The sequence below is a fragment of the Carassius carassius genome, chromosome 7, assembly GCF_963082965.1.
Source record: "Carassius carassius chromosome 7, fCarCar2.1, whole genome shotgun sequence".
Lineage (NCBI taxonomy): Eukaryota > Metazoa > Chordata > Actinopteri > Cypriniformes > Cyprinidae > Carassius > Carassius carassius.
In genome coordinates this window covers 11,116,126-11,131,466 of record NC_081761.1, presented here as the reverse complement: position 1 = coordinate 11,131,466, position 15,341 = coordinate 11,116,126, and the positions used below count along the sequence as shown (strand labels likewise).

At 38.0% G+C, this 15,341-nt stretch overlaps 1 protein-coding gene across 8 annotated transcripts in view; it reads right to left on the bottom strand.

Moving 5' to 3' along the window:
• LOC132143519 (protocadherin Fat 1-like) overlaps positions 1-15,341 on the bottom strand; it is a 105,128-nt gene that overhangs the window by 29,228 nt on the left and 60,559 nt on the right. For 6 of the 8 annotated variants that reach the window (XR_009434254.1, XR_009434253.1, XM_059553799.1 and 3 more), the window contains exons 5-10: positions 13,261-13,590; positions 12,515-12,725; positions 12,067-12,135; positions 10,693-10,832; positions 1,039-1,314; positions 558-768 (exon numbers count right to left, since the gene is read on the bottom strand). Coding sequence is in view for 6 of the 8 variants with exons in the window: in XM_059553799.1 (XP_059409782.1) it covers positions 558-768; positions 1,039-1,314; positions 10,693-10,832; positions 12,067-12,135; positions 12,515-12,725; positions 13,261-13,590 (1,237 nt within the window). In the remaining 2 variants the exon portion in view is untranslated. The remainder of the gene's footprint in view (positions 1-557; positions 769-1,038; positions 1,315-10,692; positions 10,833-12,066; positions 12,136-12,514; positions 12,726-13,260; positions 13,591-15,341) is intronic. The other 2 variants (XM_059553803.1, XM_059553805.1) reach the window with 1 other exon arrangement.

Sequence of the window (15,341 nt, the reverse complement as noted above, 5' to 3'; positions counted from 1 at the left end):
AATTACATTCATTTTGTTTGTTTTGCTTTATCTATAAGGAACATTTGAGTTTGTCAAAGACAGTAAGCATCTAATCGGATGCTTAAGTGCAAGTCAGTATGACTGAACAATGTTTGCTGTCTCTCTCTCTCTCTCTCTCTCACACACACACACACACACACACACACACACACACACACACACACACACACAGTACTGTACATTTCAATTAGCTTCTGTAATCTCAGACATTTAAAATATTGACGTCATATCTGTGCTATGTTCTGCTTTCAAAACTCGCAGTTTGGTGGACTGCAGGACCCTTGGCTGCCACATTCAATATCTCCCACGTTTTTAACTCTAAGTGGCCAGCATTGGCCACTCCTGTGGATCTCTTAGCAATATCCTGTGTTAAAACAAAGAACTAAAGACAGGATAGGCTTATATACTCTATCTGTTTCTAATTACTATTGGCTTTCCCATGTTCAGACATTTCATACATCATATGTATACAATATGTAGTTTCCTGGACAAATCTGATAAAAGTCGAGAGCAATCAAATCAATCAGATGGATTACCTGACTCAATGCTATAGATGATCTCAGCATTCTGCTCTTTGTCTTTGTCAAGAGCAGAGACCTGAAGCACTGCAGAGCCAATTGCAGCAGACTCAAACACACGACCCACATACGGTGAACCAGAGAACCACGGTGCATTGTCATTGGTGTCTTGCACATTTACAATCACACGCACCAGGTTCCGCTTCACAGGAATGTCCTGATCTCGTACCTGCAGTGTGGAGGGCAGAGGAAGGGGTATATAAAAAGCAATTCTCCAGTAATTTCAACACTTTAGTTATGAGCTTATATGAAACAAATAAAACTTTACAACATTCAGGAGATTCACCTCCGATGTGAATGTCGATTAAATTAAAGATAAAAAAAATGGCAGGACCGTTTATGGTGAAGGGTGGCTGAATGGCTAACATTTCTAAATCAGATAGAAAAATCAATTGGACAGATGATGCTGTAAAGCAGGTAGCAGACCACATGATCTTACCATGACAGTTAGCGTATGTTGGTGCATGGTTTCATGGTCTAGTCTCTCTGCAGTGTACAACACGCCAGTTCCAGGATCTAGTCTGAACTTGCGTAGACTGAATGGGTCAGTGCTACTGAGGAGGGTGTAGGTTAGCTTGTTCTTCTCATCCTGGTCTGTAGCTGTAATCTGTAACACCTCTGTGTCAGGCAGGGTATCTTCAGGGACATTTATTTCATACTTGGACTTAGAGAACTGGGGGCGATGATTGTTGGTGTCTATCACTTTAATAAGAACCTGTAAAAACAAACAATAAGTAAATAAATAAGGCCTTGTTTAATGATCTAAAAAGAAAAGAAAACCGAGCAAGAGAATTAATCAATAAATCAACGTATCAATGCTCTTAAAAGATCCATTAAAACAGCCACATACAACCTGCTTGGCAAAACTCTGGAACATAACTGTTAATTTACAAAAGAGAGAAAGATCAGTAGGTCAGTAAGGACAGGCCGGTTTAACAACCATCTAGTGATTAACGAGGTTGACTAGAGAGCTTGTCTATATTTAGTTACACGTTACTGCAAAGTATTTCAAAAGGATGAATTAAAAGACAAAACCTCACATCTCTCTGCCTGTCAGCTCAGGTAAACCCTCACAGGTAAGCTGTGTGTCTAAATTCATTCTCTTTAAAGCTCCGCCGCCAGAGCCATCAAAGCACCGCTTTTGTAACAAATGAATTGCTTTCAACAATATATTTCTAGACAATTACTCCTTGACTTCAGATAACCTGCTGTGAGTAAGGTTATGCATAATCTGCAGGTCTCCATTTGTTTGTGAGGACTGTGATGGTTGAGTGCAATGTTAACTGAAGTGTTAACCAGACTATACATAGACTAGTCAATTAAAAAAAAAAGTCCTTCATGACACTGAACTTATGTTTGTCATCTTAGACCTCAGGGGTTTAGATCTCGTATCACAGCTGCTTTGATATTAACCAGATCAAACCTGTAATAATCTAAATGCCTGGTTACTTATGACAATATCAGCAAATGATCAGCAATGAATGTTAAAAACCCAGCATGAGTTCAAATGAGTTCTGATAACACTGCATGTTGACATTTTCTTTGGTTACAAATTATTGTATTGTGAATGCACAAAGATGTGCTTTATAAGTCCTACAGTGACTGAAATGCCAAAGTTATTCCACTGCATACTTATGGGTGTTTTGACTCTTTAGCAATTCTCAAAAAAGAGAGAGAAAAAAAACACCTGTGTTCATACATTTATAATATATATATATATATATATATATTTTTTTTTTTTTTTTTCAAAGTTAACCATTTATTTAAATTCTAGGTCAGAATTAGTGAGTGAACATGATGCTACACATTCAACACAACCAAAGCAGTTAGAATTGACGTGTAAAATGAGTGTGTGCTTAAATAATCTGTCTTCATACGATCAGACATGCTTTTATAAAGCCAGGATAGAGAACAAAGAGGGTGAAATGGATTGTGTCGTTACAAGTTAGACACCCATGCCATCAGGGGTCGCTGTTTTACATAAAACAAACAAAAGCTTACAGCTTCGTGGATCCACTGATTGAAAACAGAATCCTCACAAATGGATTGGCCACATATGTGTCCCACTAGACTAGACACACGTTTTCAAGTGATTGGCGGGGAGAGAAAGTTGGAATATGTGGGACAGTTCTGGTATATCACAGAGTTATTACCTAGCAGCATCCATAAAATATGCATCATCTAGAAAGCCTTATACTTTATTTGCATCACATTTGCATCATATTTACAAACATCCGAGATTCTCATATACCCTAAACTTGGGATGAGTGACTGTGCTTACACCTATGTGTCATATGCAAATAAATATAAATACATTAAAACCTTATTAATATATTATACATGTACACATAATCCTAACTGATAATATTCAATACATTTCTGAGGGCTCAATTAGAGAATAGGCAGGTCTTGTAAATAAGCATTTCTTCTGGCATTTCTCATTGCGGTCACTCTGTTGTACATGTTTTAATGTTTTAAAATGCAATTTATTTCTATGATGACAAAGCTGAATTTTCGGTGTCACATGATTCTTCAGAAATCATTTTAATTTATTGATTTGGTGCTGATTAATTTTTTTTTTTTTATTATTTTTTAAACAATGTAAAAGCATTGACTGGCACTTTTGATCAATTTAATGCATCTTTGTGAAATAAAAGTATAATTTTTTTTACATTTTTTATTTATTTTTTTAATCTGACTGACTTATAACATTTATAACATTTTTTTAAAATAACATTTAAAAAAATCTTAGCTGTTAGCTGCCACTTGTTCTCAGCTCAAGATTAGTCCATGTGGGTGTGTGAGTGTGGGCAACACTCACACTTGTCCTGACAGCATCAGCACATCCCCTGTCCCTGAAGAACATGTTTGGTTTTATCGAATGCCAAAGGTCAGGGAAGAGAAATCTTTGCCTTTTTTCTCACACCTTACCCTGGAGACGTGCCACCTGGCCCTGGCAGCCTGGCTTTAAAAAAAAATTTTTATTCATGCCAGCACAGACAGTCAACTGAAAGCACCGGTGTATAAAGATGAAGCTAGTAGCTTGTATTTGTTTATATCCTGCCTGCTTTCAATGATGCTTTAGAATCAGCATGACAGGCTTCATGGCTGTAATGTAAATGTATGGGAAAAAACTCAAAGGAGCTTCACTAATGTCTAACACACACAGAGAAGAAGGACAGATGGAGGGATTCGAGAGGAAGTGGTGAGTGAGGGAGTGATTAAAGCAAAAGATCAGAGAGTGTGAATGACAGATGAAGAAGGATGTGCGTGTGAAAGACAGAAAAGGAGAAAGATGAGGAACAGAAGTGAGGCACAAGAAGCAAGAGCAAGAGAGCAAGAAAAGCAGAAAGGACTGTAACACTATATGAAAATGAGCTCTGTATGTGTGAAGGTGATATGTATATATATACACATACATCAGATGATCCCTGAGGGGGGCTATTCCAGAAGCTAGCAGCCTATTATTGAAGAGAAATTCCTGCTATAAACTCCTACCACTTACACTATGCATGCAAACACATTACCTCCCACACATGGAAATCTGATAGACTGGGTTAAAACATCTCAGATGCAATAATATATATATATATATATATATATATATATATATATATATATAGGCAACAACAACAGCAACATGGAACATACTAGTGCTACTTTTAGCAAGAGATGTAGTTTTAATTGCATTTTCAAATTGGTCACATTTTAGGCTTTTTGAAAATTGTTTCGTTTTGCACCTGTAATCCAATTTGCTCAGCCGATCTCTAATACTTGACCCTCGTGGCTGCCTCAATGCCTTGTTTGTCTCAAGCAGGGTTTAACTGAATCACAAGCATGCACATACCTTGAAAACTCTCTTATGCAATTACATGCATACTATTTATTGGATTTAACATCTTTATTGTGCCAGGGACATAGGTATGTGTGGTGTACACAGTTATTGGGGTCAGTAAAACTGACTTTTTCAGCAAAACTGATACTTTTATTCAGCAAGGATGCGTTAAATTGACCAAAAGTCACAATAAAATAATTTACAATGTTACAGCAACAACAAAAAAAGTTCACATTCGCACAGTGATTTTCACGTAGAGCTTTGAGTTATCCAGTCTTTTTCGGCTAAGGAAAAACGAAATGATGGATATTGTTCTCAAGAGCGCTCCCTCAAAAGAAATCAGAGGCAGAAATGGGCACGGTTCACCCAGATCACCATATTTCTTTGTATGTGACATGTCTTATGGAAAATGACTTTGGCACAGTCGCAAACACATAGAGTTGCCACACATTCTCCCAGAAGGCCTAAAATAGGATTACACCCAGCATACATTTTCCTCCCCCTCTGCATTCTTTTCTTCCCTTCCAAAATAATCATAATCCCTCATTGCCTGTCTGAAATGTGGTGCTTTTGTTGATATTTGGGTGAAAGAGAGATACAAAAAAAAGTGTGGAGATAAATGGCAAAAACAATGAAAATAGAGCATGGAGAAGGTCTGGCAAACCCATGTGGAATACACATGACTTTGATCTAAACAAAGATATGCGGCTTCACGAGGAGGAGAGAGCTAATCGCTTCAGGAGAGGGTCACTAGACATTCAAAGGCAAAAGCAGAGCCTGAATTCAGATTTGTGATTAAAAATGTGCGTTATGTGCGTCGGGTTGCAAGGGTAACAAATTCATACAAATAAATAAAATCCCCTCCTTGTCAGCTATAATCTGTTCAAGACTGTGTTTTCTTTCAAACACAACTGGCGCATGATATTGTTGCAGATACACTCGCTGGATCGCATGCTAAAATTGACTTTGGCTATGAGAAGCACTTGTTTTGGAACAGCTGCATCAAAATACAACAAGGTTCCAAACTCATTTGTTTGTCAATGAAGAAATTAAACATGAAACAAGTTTCAAACAGATTATATTACCCCATCTATCTTTCTCTTGCTTTGTAAGGCGAGATGAAAGCCTGCAGGCATGCGCTTAAAATCGTCTCTTTAATGTTTTAACCCTTTAACGCGTACGATCACACCGGTGTGATCAGTCTTGACTGGTTCCTGAAAAATAAGATCATGATTAGAACTTTCAGTGCATTATCTGCTTTCATGCTTTGGCTGGTGCAGAGTCAGATCGGACGTGCTGAGCGCTGGTCATATTATAACAAATATCCAGTGTTTTCAACCATATAATGCTTATTTTAGATTTCAGACATTTACCGTATTTTCCACACTATAAGGCGCACCTTCAATTATAAGGCGCACCTTCAATGAATGGCCTATTTTAGAACTGTTCTCATATATAGGGCGCACCTATATGGAGCTGTGCTAAAGGGAATGTCAACATTTTGACAGAGCGCCTTGATCTATATATAAGGCGCACCGGATTATAAGGAAATTTTTTGAGAAAATTAAAGGCTTTTAAGTGCGCCTTATAGTGCGGAAAATACGGTAAATACACATGAGTACTAGCAAAACCATACATTTACAGCTTGTAAAATACATTCTGATGTCTGTGGAAACGGCAATAATGATCCTTACAAATATAATCTGACGACATCTTTTTATTGATATCATATACAAATTGTGTAGGTAACTATAAAGTTTGATCCGGCTCTTCTCCCAGTATACCGGTGACCTACTTTAACGTGTTTCGGGAGGAGAGGATGAATTTGCGTGTTATAAATCCCACAGCTCGGATTCAGAGTGAATTAACATGGCGGCACCCATCAGCCGGTATAGATCTACTAACACGGTCGATATAAAAGAGTTTAAACTACCAAATATATTTACTTTCACATATTTCAGAATCTGAATATCAGATATTTCATAATATAATGAGCATGTTTGTGAATATTTTTAATGAAACAGGAAAATGAAATAAAAGTGATTGCTGTGTTGTCACATGACAAGCATGACGCGTCGCCATGGAAACAGTAAGGCGTTACAATCTAAAATAACAGTTGCCTAAAACAAACCTCACACTGGGGGCTGAGCTAGAATATTTTAAATTCACGTGCGAAAGGGTTAAGGGCAAATATTTGCCTGATTTGTTCGTTTGGCCTCGTTTTCTTTCTAGCACCTGCCTTAGCATTTACAGAGGTATTTGAAAGTGTTGAGTATAAACTGACTTTTGTCGTTACTAATTAGCCAACAGACTGAAAACTCATGTCAGGGTGGTCTAATGTAGTGAGGATGCCTGCAAAGGAAAAACAAACTGTCTTTCCCCGAGACACCTGGAAAATGTTAAAACAAGCAATAGATTCAGAAATGTAATAGGAGTTTTATTTATAGTATCAGTTAGAACAAAATGTTCATGTCATGTTTCACCAAAAAAAAAAAAAAGTATATATATATACACACACACACACACACACACACACACACATATATATATATATCTGAATTTAATTATAATTATATTTAATATTTAGCAAAAAGAATATGTCAAAGAATCTGAATAATGCAAAAATATCTTTCATATATTATGAATAATACTATTACATATATACAGACATTATAGTAATGAAAAGTCAAATAAATACTTTTTTCTGTCATTGTAAGGACCAATTCTCTCGATTAAATAGTTGCTAATTATCATTCATATTACTAGCCTATTGGCTGTTTATTAGCACTTACAAAGCACACATTAATGCCTTATTCTCCATGACCATACTTTAGATCCCTTAAGATCCTATCTCATTCCTAAACTTAACAACTAGCTTACTAACTATTAATAAGCATCCAATTATGAGTTTATTGTCAAATGTAATAATTAATAGTTAGTTAATAGTGAGAACTGGTCACAGAACTTAAGTGTGTGACCACACTTAAGTTTTTTTTTTTTTCAGTGCAAAATAATCAGTTATTATTTTCTCCCTTTGATTACAGGGGAAATAAAAACTATACTTTTTTTAATATTCACCCAAAAGCTCATTTGTTGTTTAAGAAAATCTTAATATCAGTTTTTTGTTGCGGGGGACAAAGAGTAGACCAGCTGACTGATCTAGAACACTGATGTTTCCCATCAAAGCCTCAGTCTTCAAAGGTCAACAAATTCAACTGAACCTCAAGCAGTAATGGTTATTAACACATCCACATGATAAACCCAACACAAAAATCTCACAAACCACAAAAATGGCCAAAGCCAGATGCAGGGCACTGAAATCTGCACTCTGTGCCCTGTGAATGTGGCAACTGTAACTGATTTGACTTGAAAGGTTTTAGGGGCCAACAATGGCTTTAGCTAAGCAGAGCTGATCGAGAGAGGCTTTTAAGAGCTGCAGCGCAAAGACTCACAGTGTCATGTCACTGTCTTTGTGTTTGGAAATTTTGTCAATAAGAGGGAGGGAGAGTTGGATGGTGGGGGCTTCAGCTCAGGGTATTCGTGGCGGTTAATTTTGTGTAGAGGAATGTATGTGTGCGGTGGTATCATTGGTCACAGTGGTCTGCTTGATCACAAGAGAGTTCCGACAGTGTTGCCTAACATATCTTGGGAGGAGGGTTGTGGAGCCGGTCACAATGCAGGCTCTGTTCGAGAGAGGGAGGGCACAAACACGGCCCTCAACCCGAGAGCCTGCTCTTCAGTGACCTCTTTAGGACCATATGAAAAGATTTATTCATGATCCAACAGGAAATCAGCACATAAACAGCGCAGCCTGTTTGGAGATGACAAAAAATGATGTAGAGACGACCAGGGGCAATGTGTTTTACACTTTCTGCCATTTGCTGAGTAAAGCAAATGCAAAGTTTGACATAAACTGACAGTAAGCCTGAAAACCGTGCAGAATCAACTTCATAATGCACATTATTGAAAGGTGTGGTTAATGTTCTCATGGGATAAAAATAAAACTGAATTAAAGAAAGAGTCAGACTGTCAGAGAAAGCCTAAATGAAAATGCAGGGAGCCAGACGGCTTCATCCTCCTCACACGCTCCAGGAACGAGACAATGGAAGAATCCAGGAACCCTGGCCAAAAACTCTCCGTCCGGCAGGCCAAGGAATGTCTGCCAGCATGATGTGACGTGAGGTTTTTGAAGAACATTTAGGGAACCTTCAGACATTAAAAAAAAAATTCTACAATAGCTAACCTGAATCTAACCAGAAAAATTACCTAAAGCTCGCTAGTTTGAACCTTTTTCCTAGTACAGCTTATAACCTGGCACACACAGAGCTTGTGCAGAATGGATCTACAAATATACCTAAAAAAATCATTGCAAAACATGTATTTGGATTAATGATTTTGATTGACTCATCTCCATCCAAATGAATAGCAAGATGTTGTGCTCCTTTTTTAATCCTGAAGTTTATTCAGGAAAGACCTTTGGGACCTACAGTGCCAGTGCAGCCAAAGAAGCAAACTCAATTTGGAAAGTTGCAAATGCTTAGGTTGCTTTTCCCTCCTTGCCACCAGCGAAATATACAGTCGTGGCCAAAAGTTTTGAGAATTACATGAATATTGGAAATTGGAAAAGTTGCTGCTTAAGTTTTTTTAATAGAAATTTGCATATACTCCAGAACGTTATGAAGAGTGATCAGATGAATTGCATAGTCCTTCTTTGCCATGAAAATTAACTTAATCCCAAAAAAACCTTTCCACTGCATTTCATTGCTGTCATTAAAGGACCTGCTGAGATCATTTCAGTAATCGTCTTGTTAACTCAGGTGAGAATGTTGACGAGCACAAGGCTGGAGATCATTATGTCAGGCTGATTGGGTTAGAATGGCAGACTTGACATGTTAAAAGGAGGGTGATGCTTGAAATCATTGTTCTTCCATTGTTAACCATGGTGACCTGCAAAGAAACGCGTGCAGCCATCATTTCGTTGCATAAAAATGGCTTCACAGGCAAGGATATTGTGGCTACTAAGATTGCACCTAAATCAACAATTTATAGGATCATCAAGAACTTCAAGGAAAGAGGTTCAATTCTTGTAAAGAAGGCTTCAGGGCGTCCAAGAAAGTCCAGCAAGCGCCAGGATCGTCTCCTAAAGAGGATTCAGCTGCGGGATCGGAGTGCCACCAGTGCAGAGCTTGCTCAGGAATGGCAGCAGGCAGGTGTGAGCGCATCTACACGCACAGTGAGGCCAAGACTTTTGGAAGATGGCCTGGTGTCAAGAAGGGAAGCAAAGAAGCCACTTCTCTCCAAAAAAAAACATCAGGGACAGATTGATCTTCTGCAGAAAGCATAGTGAATGGACTGCTGAGGACTGGGGCAAAGTCATATTCTCCGATGAAGCCCCTTTCCGATTGTTTGGGGCATCTGGAAAAAGGCTTGTCCGGAGAGGAAAAGGTGAGCGCTACCATCAGTCCTGTGTCATGCCAACAGTAAAGCATCCTGACACCATTCATGTGTGGGGTTGCTTCTCATCCAAGGGAGTGGGCTCACTCACAATTCTGCCCAAAAACACAGCCATGAATAAAGAATGGTACCAAAACACCCTCCAACAGCAACTTCTTCCAACAATCCAACAACAGTTTGGTGAAGAACAATGCATTTTCCAGCACGATGGAGCACCGTGCCATAAGGCAAAAGTGATAACTAAGTGGCTCGGGGAACAGAATGTTGAAATTTTGGGTCCATGGCCTGGAAACTCCCCAGATATTAATCCCATTGAGAACTTGTGGTCAATCTTCAAGAGGCGGGTGGACAAACAAAAACCCACTAATTCTGACAAACTCCAAGAAGTATTTATGAAAGAATGGGTTGCTATCAGTCAGGATTTGGCCCAGAAGTTGATTGAGAGCATGCCCAGTCGAATTGCAGAGGTCCTGAAAAAGAAGGGCCAACACTGCAAAAACTGACTCTTTGCATAAATGTCATGTAATTGTCGATAAAAACCTTTGAAACGTATGAAGTGCTTGTAATTATATTTCATTACATCACAGAAACAACTGAAACAAAGATCTAAAAGCAGTTTAGCAGCAAACTTTTTGAAAACTAATATTTATGTAATTCTCAAAACTTTTGGCCACGACTGTACATGTACAAAAAAATCCAAGCCATTTTTTGCCCCTCATAGTGATCTCAAAAAAGAATCCCAGGCCTCTATGGTGAACACACAATGCTCTGCTTCCATAAACACTTCATTAGCAATTCAATTACCTGCGTGCTGACAGATCTGTTGCCATCTGTTGCGTCCACCGTCAGGTTATAATGGGATTTCTGCTCTGCGTCCAGCGCTTGGGCCACAATCACTGTCCCACTCGCCTTCCCCACCTCAAATCGACTGTCAGAATTACCACCTGTTGAGAGGAGGTTTTCACCACAACCAAAATGGACAGGAAATTAGACGGCCATCATCACAAGTTAGGCAGTTGAAGACAGGAGAGAGAGAAAGAGAACGGCACAGGTGGCAAATGTCAGAGTGTCACGTTTGTGGTTCCACAGCAACTGTTTCACACTTTTTGTGTATGCTACTATAATGGCTGACTGACATACATTCTCCCATACTGCTGCCTTAGTGTGTAGTAGATAAAACAGGGTCCACAATAAACAAAATGAGGAAAAATATTTAAATAATGTAGTTTTAAAAAATAATTTCACTGACATTTTCACTGACAATTTTTTTTTTGCAATTATTTGACAATATTAGTAGATAGTGAAGAAGGTTTGTTAAACATATTTTAAGAAAAAATATTTAAAGACTGCTAGACTACTGAAGCTTTCGTTTCAAGAAACCAGGAGAGGTTTTTTCATTTTTTCTTTAAATTAGGACTCAAACAATAAAGCTTTCTTTAAGTTCTTTATATAAAAGACAACTAACAGTTATGTCTCCAAAAGACATAAAAATACACACATATATATATATATATATATATATATATATATATATATATATATATATATATATATATATATATATATATATATATATATATATAAATAATAATAAAAAAATCTTAATAAAAAGAGGTGCGCTCAAGATATTGAAAAAGCTGGAATAAAGTAATAGATTAAATATAGTAATATATGCAAATAAATATGCAGCATCTTTGACCTATACAATGCAATTTTGTGTGCATTTGCTATCATTAGTTCGTAATATACAAATGTATAAGTCATCTTTCTTTTTTTTTTTTTATCTTACCAGCAGCCACTGAATCACCAGCAGTGTTTTTTTTTTCTTTTTTTTCCCTGATTATATGACCAAACACAAATATAACAGTAATAAAAACACCATACATGAAAGAAAATGAGAGCACTGGGCCTTCAAAGTGAACAACACTAAGTGCATAGGCTGGCAAGGAAAACAAGTGAGTCTTTATTTATCTCTTAGAGTGGACAGAGACAAATAATTTTGCTTTAATGACTTAAATGTAACTCTTTCATTGCCAGCTCATAAGCACTTGAAAGAGAAACAACACTTGGGACCTGGTGCAACCAATGTGAAACAGTCACAACAGCATGAGTACAAAAGCACAAGACAGATCTCATAATGGCCACGCACAGTAGAATTAGGAGATCTGCGGCAGATACCTTCTGCAGTGCAGTTCAGGTCGCAAGCCATCTGAACGATGTAAAACTGCTCTTTAGCCGCCATGTCCTCTTCCAAAGCCAAGAAGAGGAGCAAGGGACAAAAAAGAGGAGGAAAGCGGGAGTAGAGAAGCATTCCAAAAGTAAGAAGTAGAAGAGAGAGAGAAAGTAAAAGTTTTCAGTGAAAGTTTGGTTAAAAGATAAAGGGACAGGAAGAGGATGCAAACTATTAAGTCATATTATGACAGTTCTATTGAGAAGATAAACACAAAGATAGAGGTTATTTCATGCAAAGAAACTTCCTCCAAAGAGATTCATTAGAAGATTTCATCATCTTAAATTGTTAAAAATCTATGAACTAACAAAGACGCTCATTAGAATTCAAGCTTCAGTATTGTAAAGCATGTAAAGTCCAGCCAACACAACTTTTCAAAATCTACTTCCACCATACCTGTTATTTCAAACCAGACTGGTGTTTCCACAGATTTCATAGTGATGACCCCGACCATGTGTGCCACGGGGTCACTCTCCATGACAGAAAAGGTGTAAAATGGCTCGTCAAATGCCAGAGGGACTTCGCTCGGCTTCGGTTTGGGGATCCATTCAATGTGTAGACGGCAGGTGGATGATTTCTGGGGTCGACCATTATCCACTGCTTTGATCTGGTGGATAAATGTTGAAAAGAATAGGTCAAATCAAATAATACAACTGCAATGTAAATTACAGTACGGCTTTGGAATTCATATGTTTGGGGAAAAGAATAATTTGAGCAAACTGTCAGCGATACCAAAAGTCACACTTCAAGCCCAATCAGGGAAAGATACTGCTTAATGTGGGAAATAGAGAAAGCTACCAGAACACCTGTCACTATGACTTTGGAAAGTGAAAGATTTTAGGCAATGAAACAATGGGATGTCTGGCAAAAAATGTCACTGGCCACATGGGCCGGCAGGAAGTTGACTTTACACTCGTAAGACCTCAATCAAAGGGACATTCAGGAAAAATGTAGTGTGTGTCAAATCTGAGAGCTCATAATAGCAGCCCCCTCAAACGCTGAAACTCAAGCTAGTAAGCAAATACATTCGCAATAAAAAGCATCAAGTTTTTCATTTCTTGCTATTTGCACATTTCTAATATTTCAAAAAGAGCAAATACGAACTTACAGAGTATGTGCTATAGAAATGAGAACATCCTCACCGTTAAGATATCATAATCTCCAGCAGAAGAAAACTTCTTAAAGGAAACCATGCCAGTTTTGGGCTCAATGAAGAACTTTCCCTGTTCGTCTCCATCCTCGATGCTGTAGGAAATCTCAGCGTTTGACCCTTCATCTCGATCTGAAGCGATAACGCGGTACACAGGATCTCTCCTCAGTGCACGCTCTTTCTCTGGCTTTTCACGCTCGGGCAGTTTGATTTTGTAGACTTTCTCCATAAACTGTGGTTTGTTGTCATTCTCATCCAGGACTTTGACGATGACACGGACAGTAGTGGACTTCACAGGAATGCCTTGATCAGATACTGTGATCTGTAACATAACAATATTAAATGCAAATTATTTAAAAACTTTTCCAAATGAGTAATTATAAGAATATTTGAGTATATTTTAAAACAAAATATTATTTCCTAGTCTTTTTACTTAAAAAAATTGCTCAATTCGGTCTCGCGGTTTCTTTTAAACTATTTTCACTCAAAAACTGTCACAAAATATTACAAACTACATCCCACATCAAACGATAGATGGGTATGAATAGACAGAGAGATAGACAGATAATAGAGCGTACTCTTTAGACTAATTAGGTGCGTAGTTGTTCAGACAACCCCAGACTAGTTGGTTTTGAAAATACGTACCTTTGCACATTCCTTCTTAAAAGTTTGATTTGTCTGGGTAGAAAGCTTCAGGGGGCTGATAGCAAAGCCCGTAATCGAGGGGGCGGAAAGATTCATTCACTCAGTTCTAGTTTTCTTTTTTCCTTTCATGTCGTATAACCCCAAAACCCAAGAGAGCCGGTGTCATAATGAACATTTTCAATTAGAGTGACAAAACGAGCGGTACTAAGAGAGGTGCACAGGACAATAATAGAACACACTCAAGAATATCTGACACAAGTGATTGAAAACCTTCATTATAGCGAGAGCTTCAATCAATCGCCGTTCAGAGGTAAAGAAAAATCTCCTGTTCAGTACACGGGGGCAAGTGTTCCTATCTAAGTCAATTGGCTGACAAAATTGAAGTAATTCCCCATGCGCTTAGCTGTCAAGCAATCTTTTCAGAGACGAGCAGCAAGGCGGGAAGGGTTTCCGGGGGTGAGAACAGACTGTTACGCATTTTTCTGTATGATTGTGGAATGACGTTTTTTTTCTAGATAATTTCTCTTTTATGACATCTAATGAAAAATATCATCATGAATGCGATAGCCAGACAGGTTACATAACCTAAAAAAAATGTGATTTAGATTTTTCTCAAATATAGTCCAATCGTCTAATATGACTGTGTTGTTTGCAGACCTAGGAATGATTACCTCAAAAAGACGGTAGATCCGTTTAGTTCAGTTAAAAAAAGAATAGATCAAAAGTTCACAAAAATGCACACCAGTTTTGATAGAAAAGCACTTTTGTCAACAATATGAACAGTTATATGTACAGGAGCTGCTCCAAATAGGCAGAAGACAGCAGCATTAAGCAGATGCTGGTGGTTTGTTGAGCATATACTCATACTCAGAACGCCGTGTCCAATCTCAGCTGGTATCCGTTAACCAGCTCATTAATTTCCTCTGGATATCGTCAGATAATCTCGGAAAATGCCCGTTTGAGGCGGCTTAATGGTACGCTGGTGCATAAGCTGATGAATGCAAACACACACAGAGATGCAGACATGCACGTTCTTTCCTGCTAATGAACTCAGCAGACTTGTGTACCATTGAATGCAAAATACAAAACTTCTACAGTCTATGGCAAAAAAAACCTAAAAAACAACAACAACAAAACAGGCCAACACAGACATTAAAAAGCATCTGTTCAACACTCTGTAAAAGCAGTCCAGCTATTGGTGTGACCAGCAAGTAGACCTATAATGTGTATTTGTTTTCAAAGCTGTCCAGTGCCATCCAACTGTTGGCCAAACAGATTTAATTGAACAGGAAGACAAGGTCCACTCTCCAAAGTCGAGCGTCTGTTTGTATGCCTGCAATGCACTGCTTTTTTTAAAAAACACTTCCAGCAACTGGAAAGAATTCAGACAGTTGAAATTAAATTTCCAGTTCAATAAAAAATACCGTG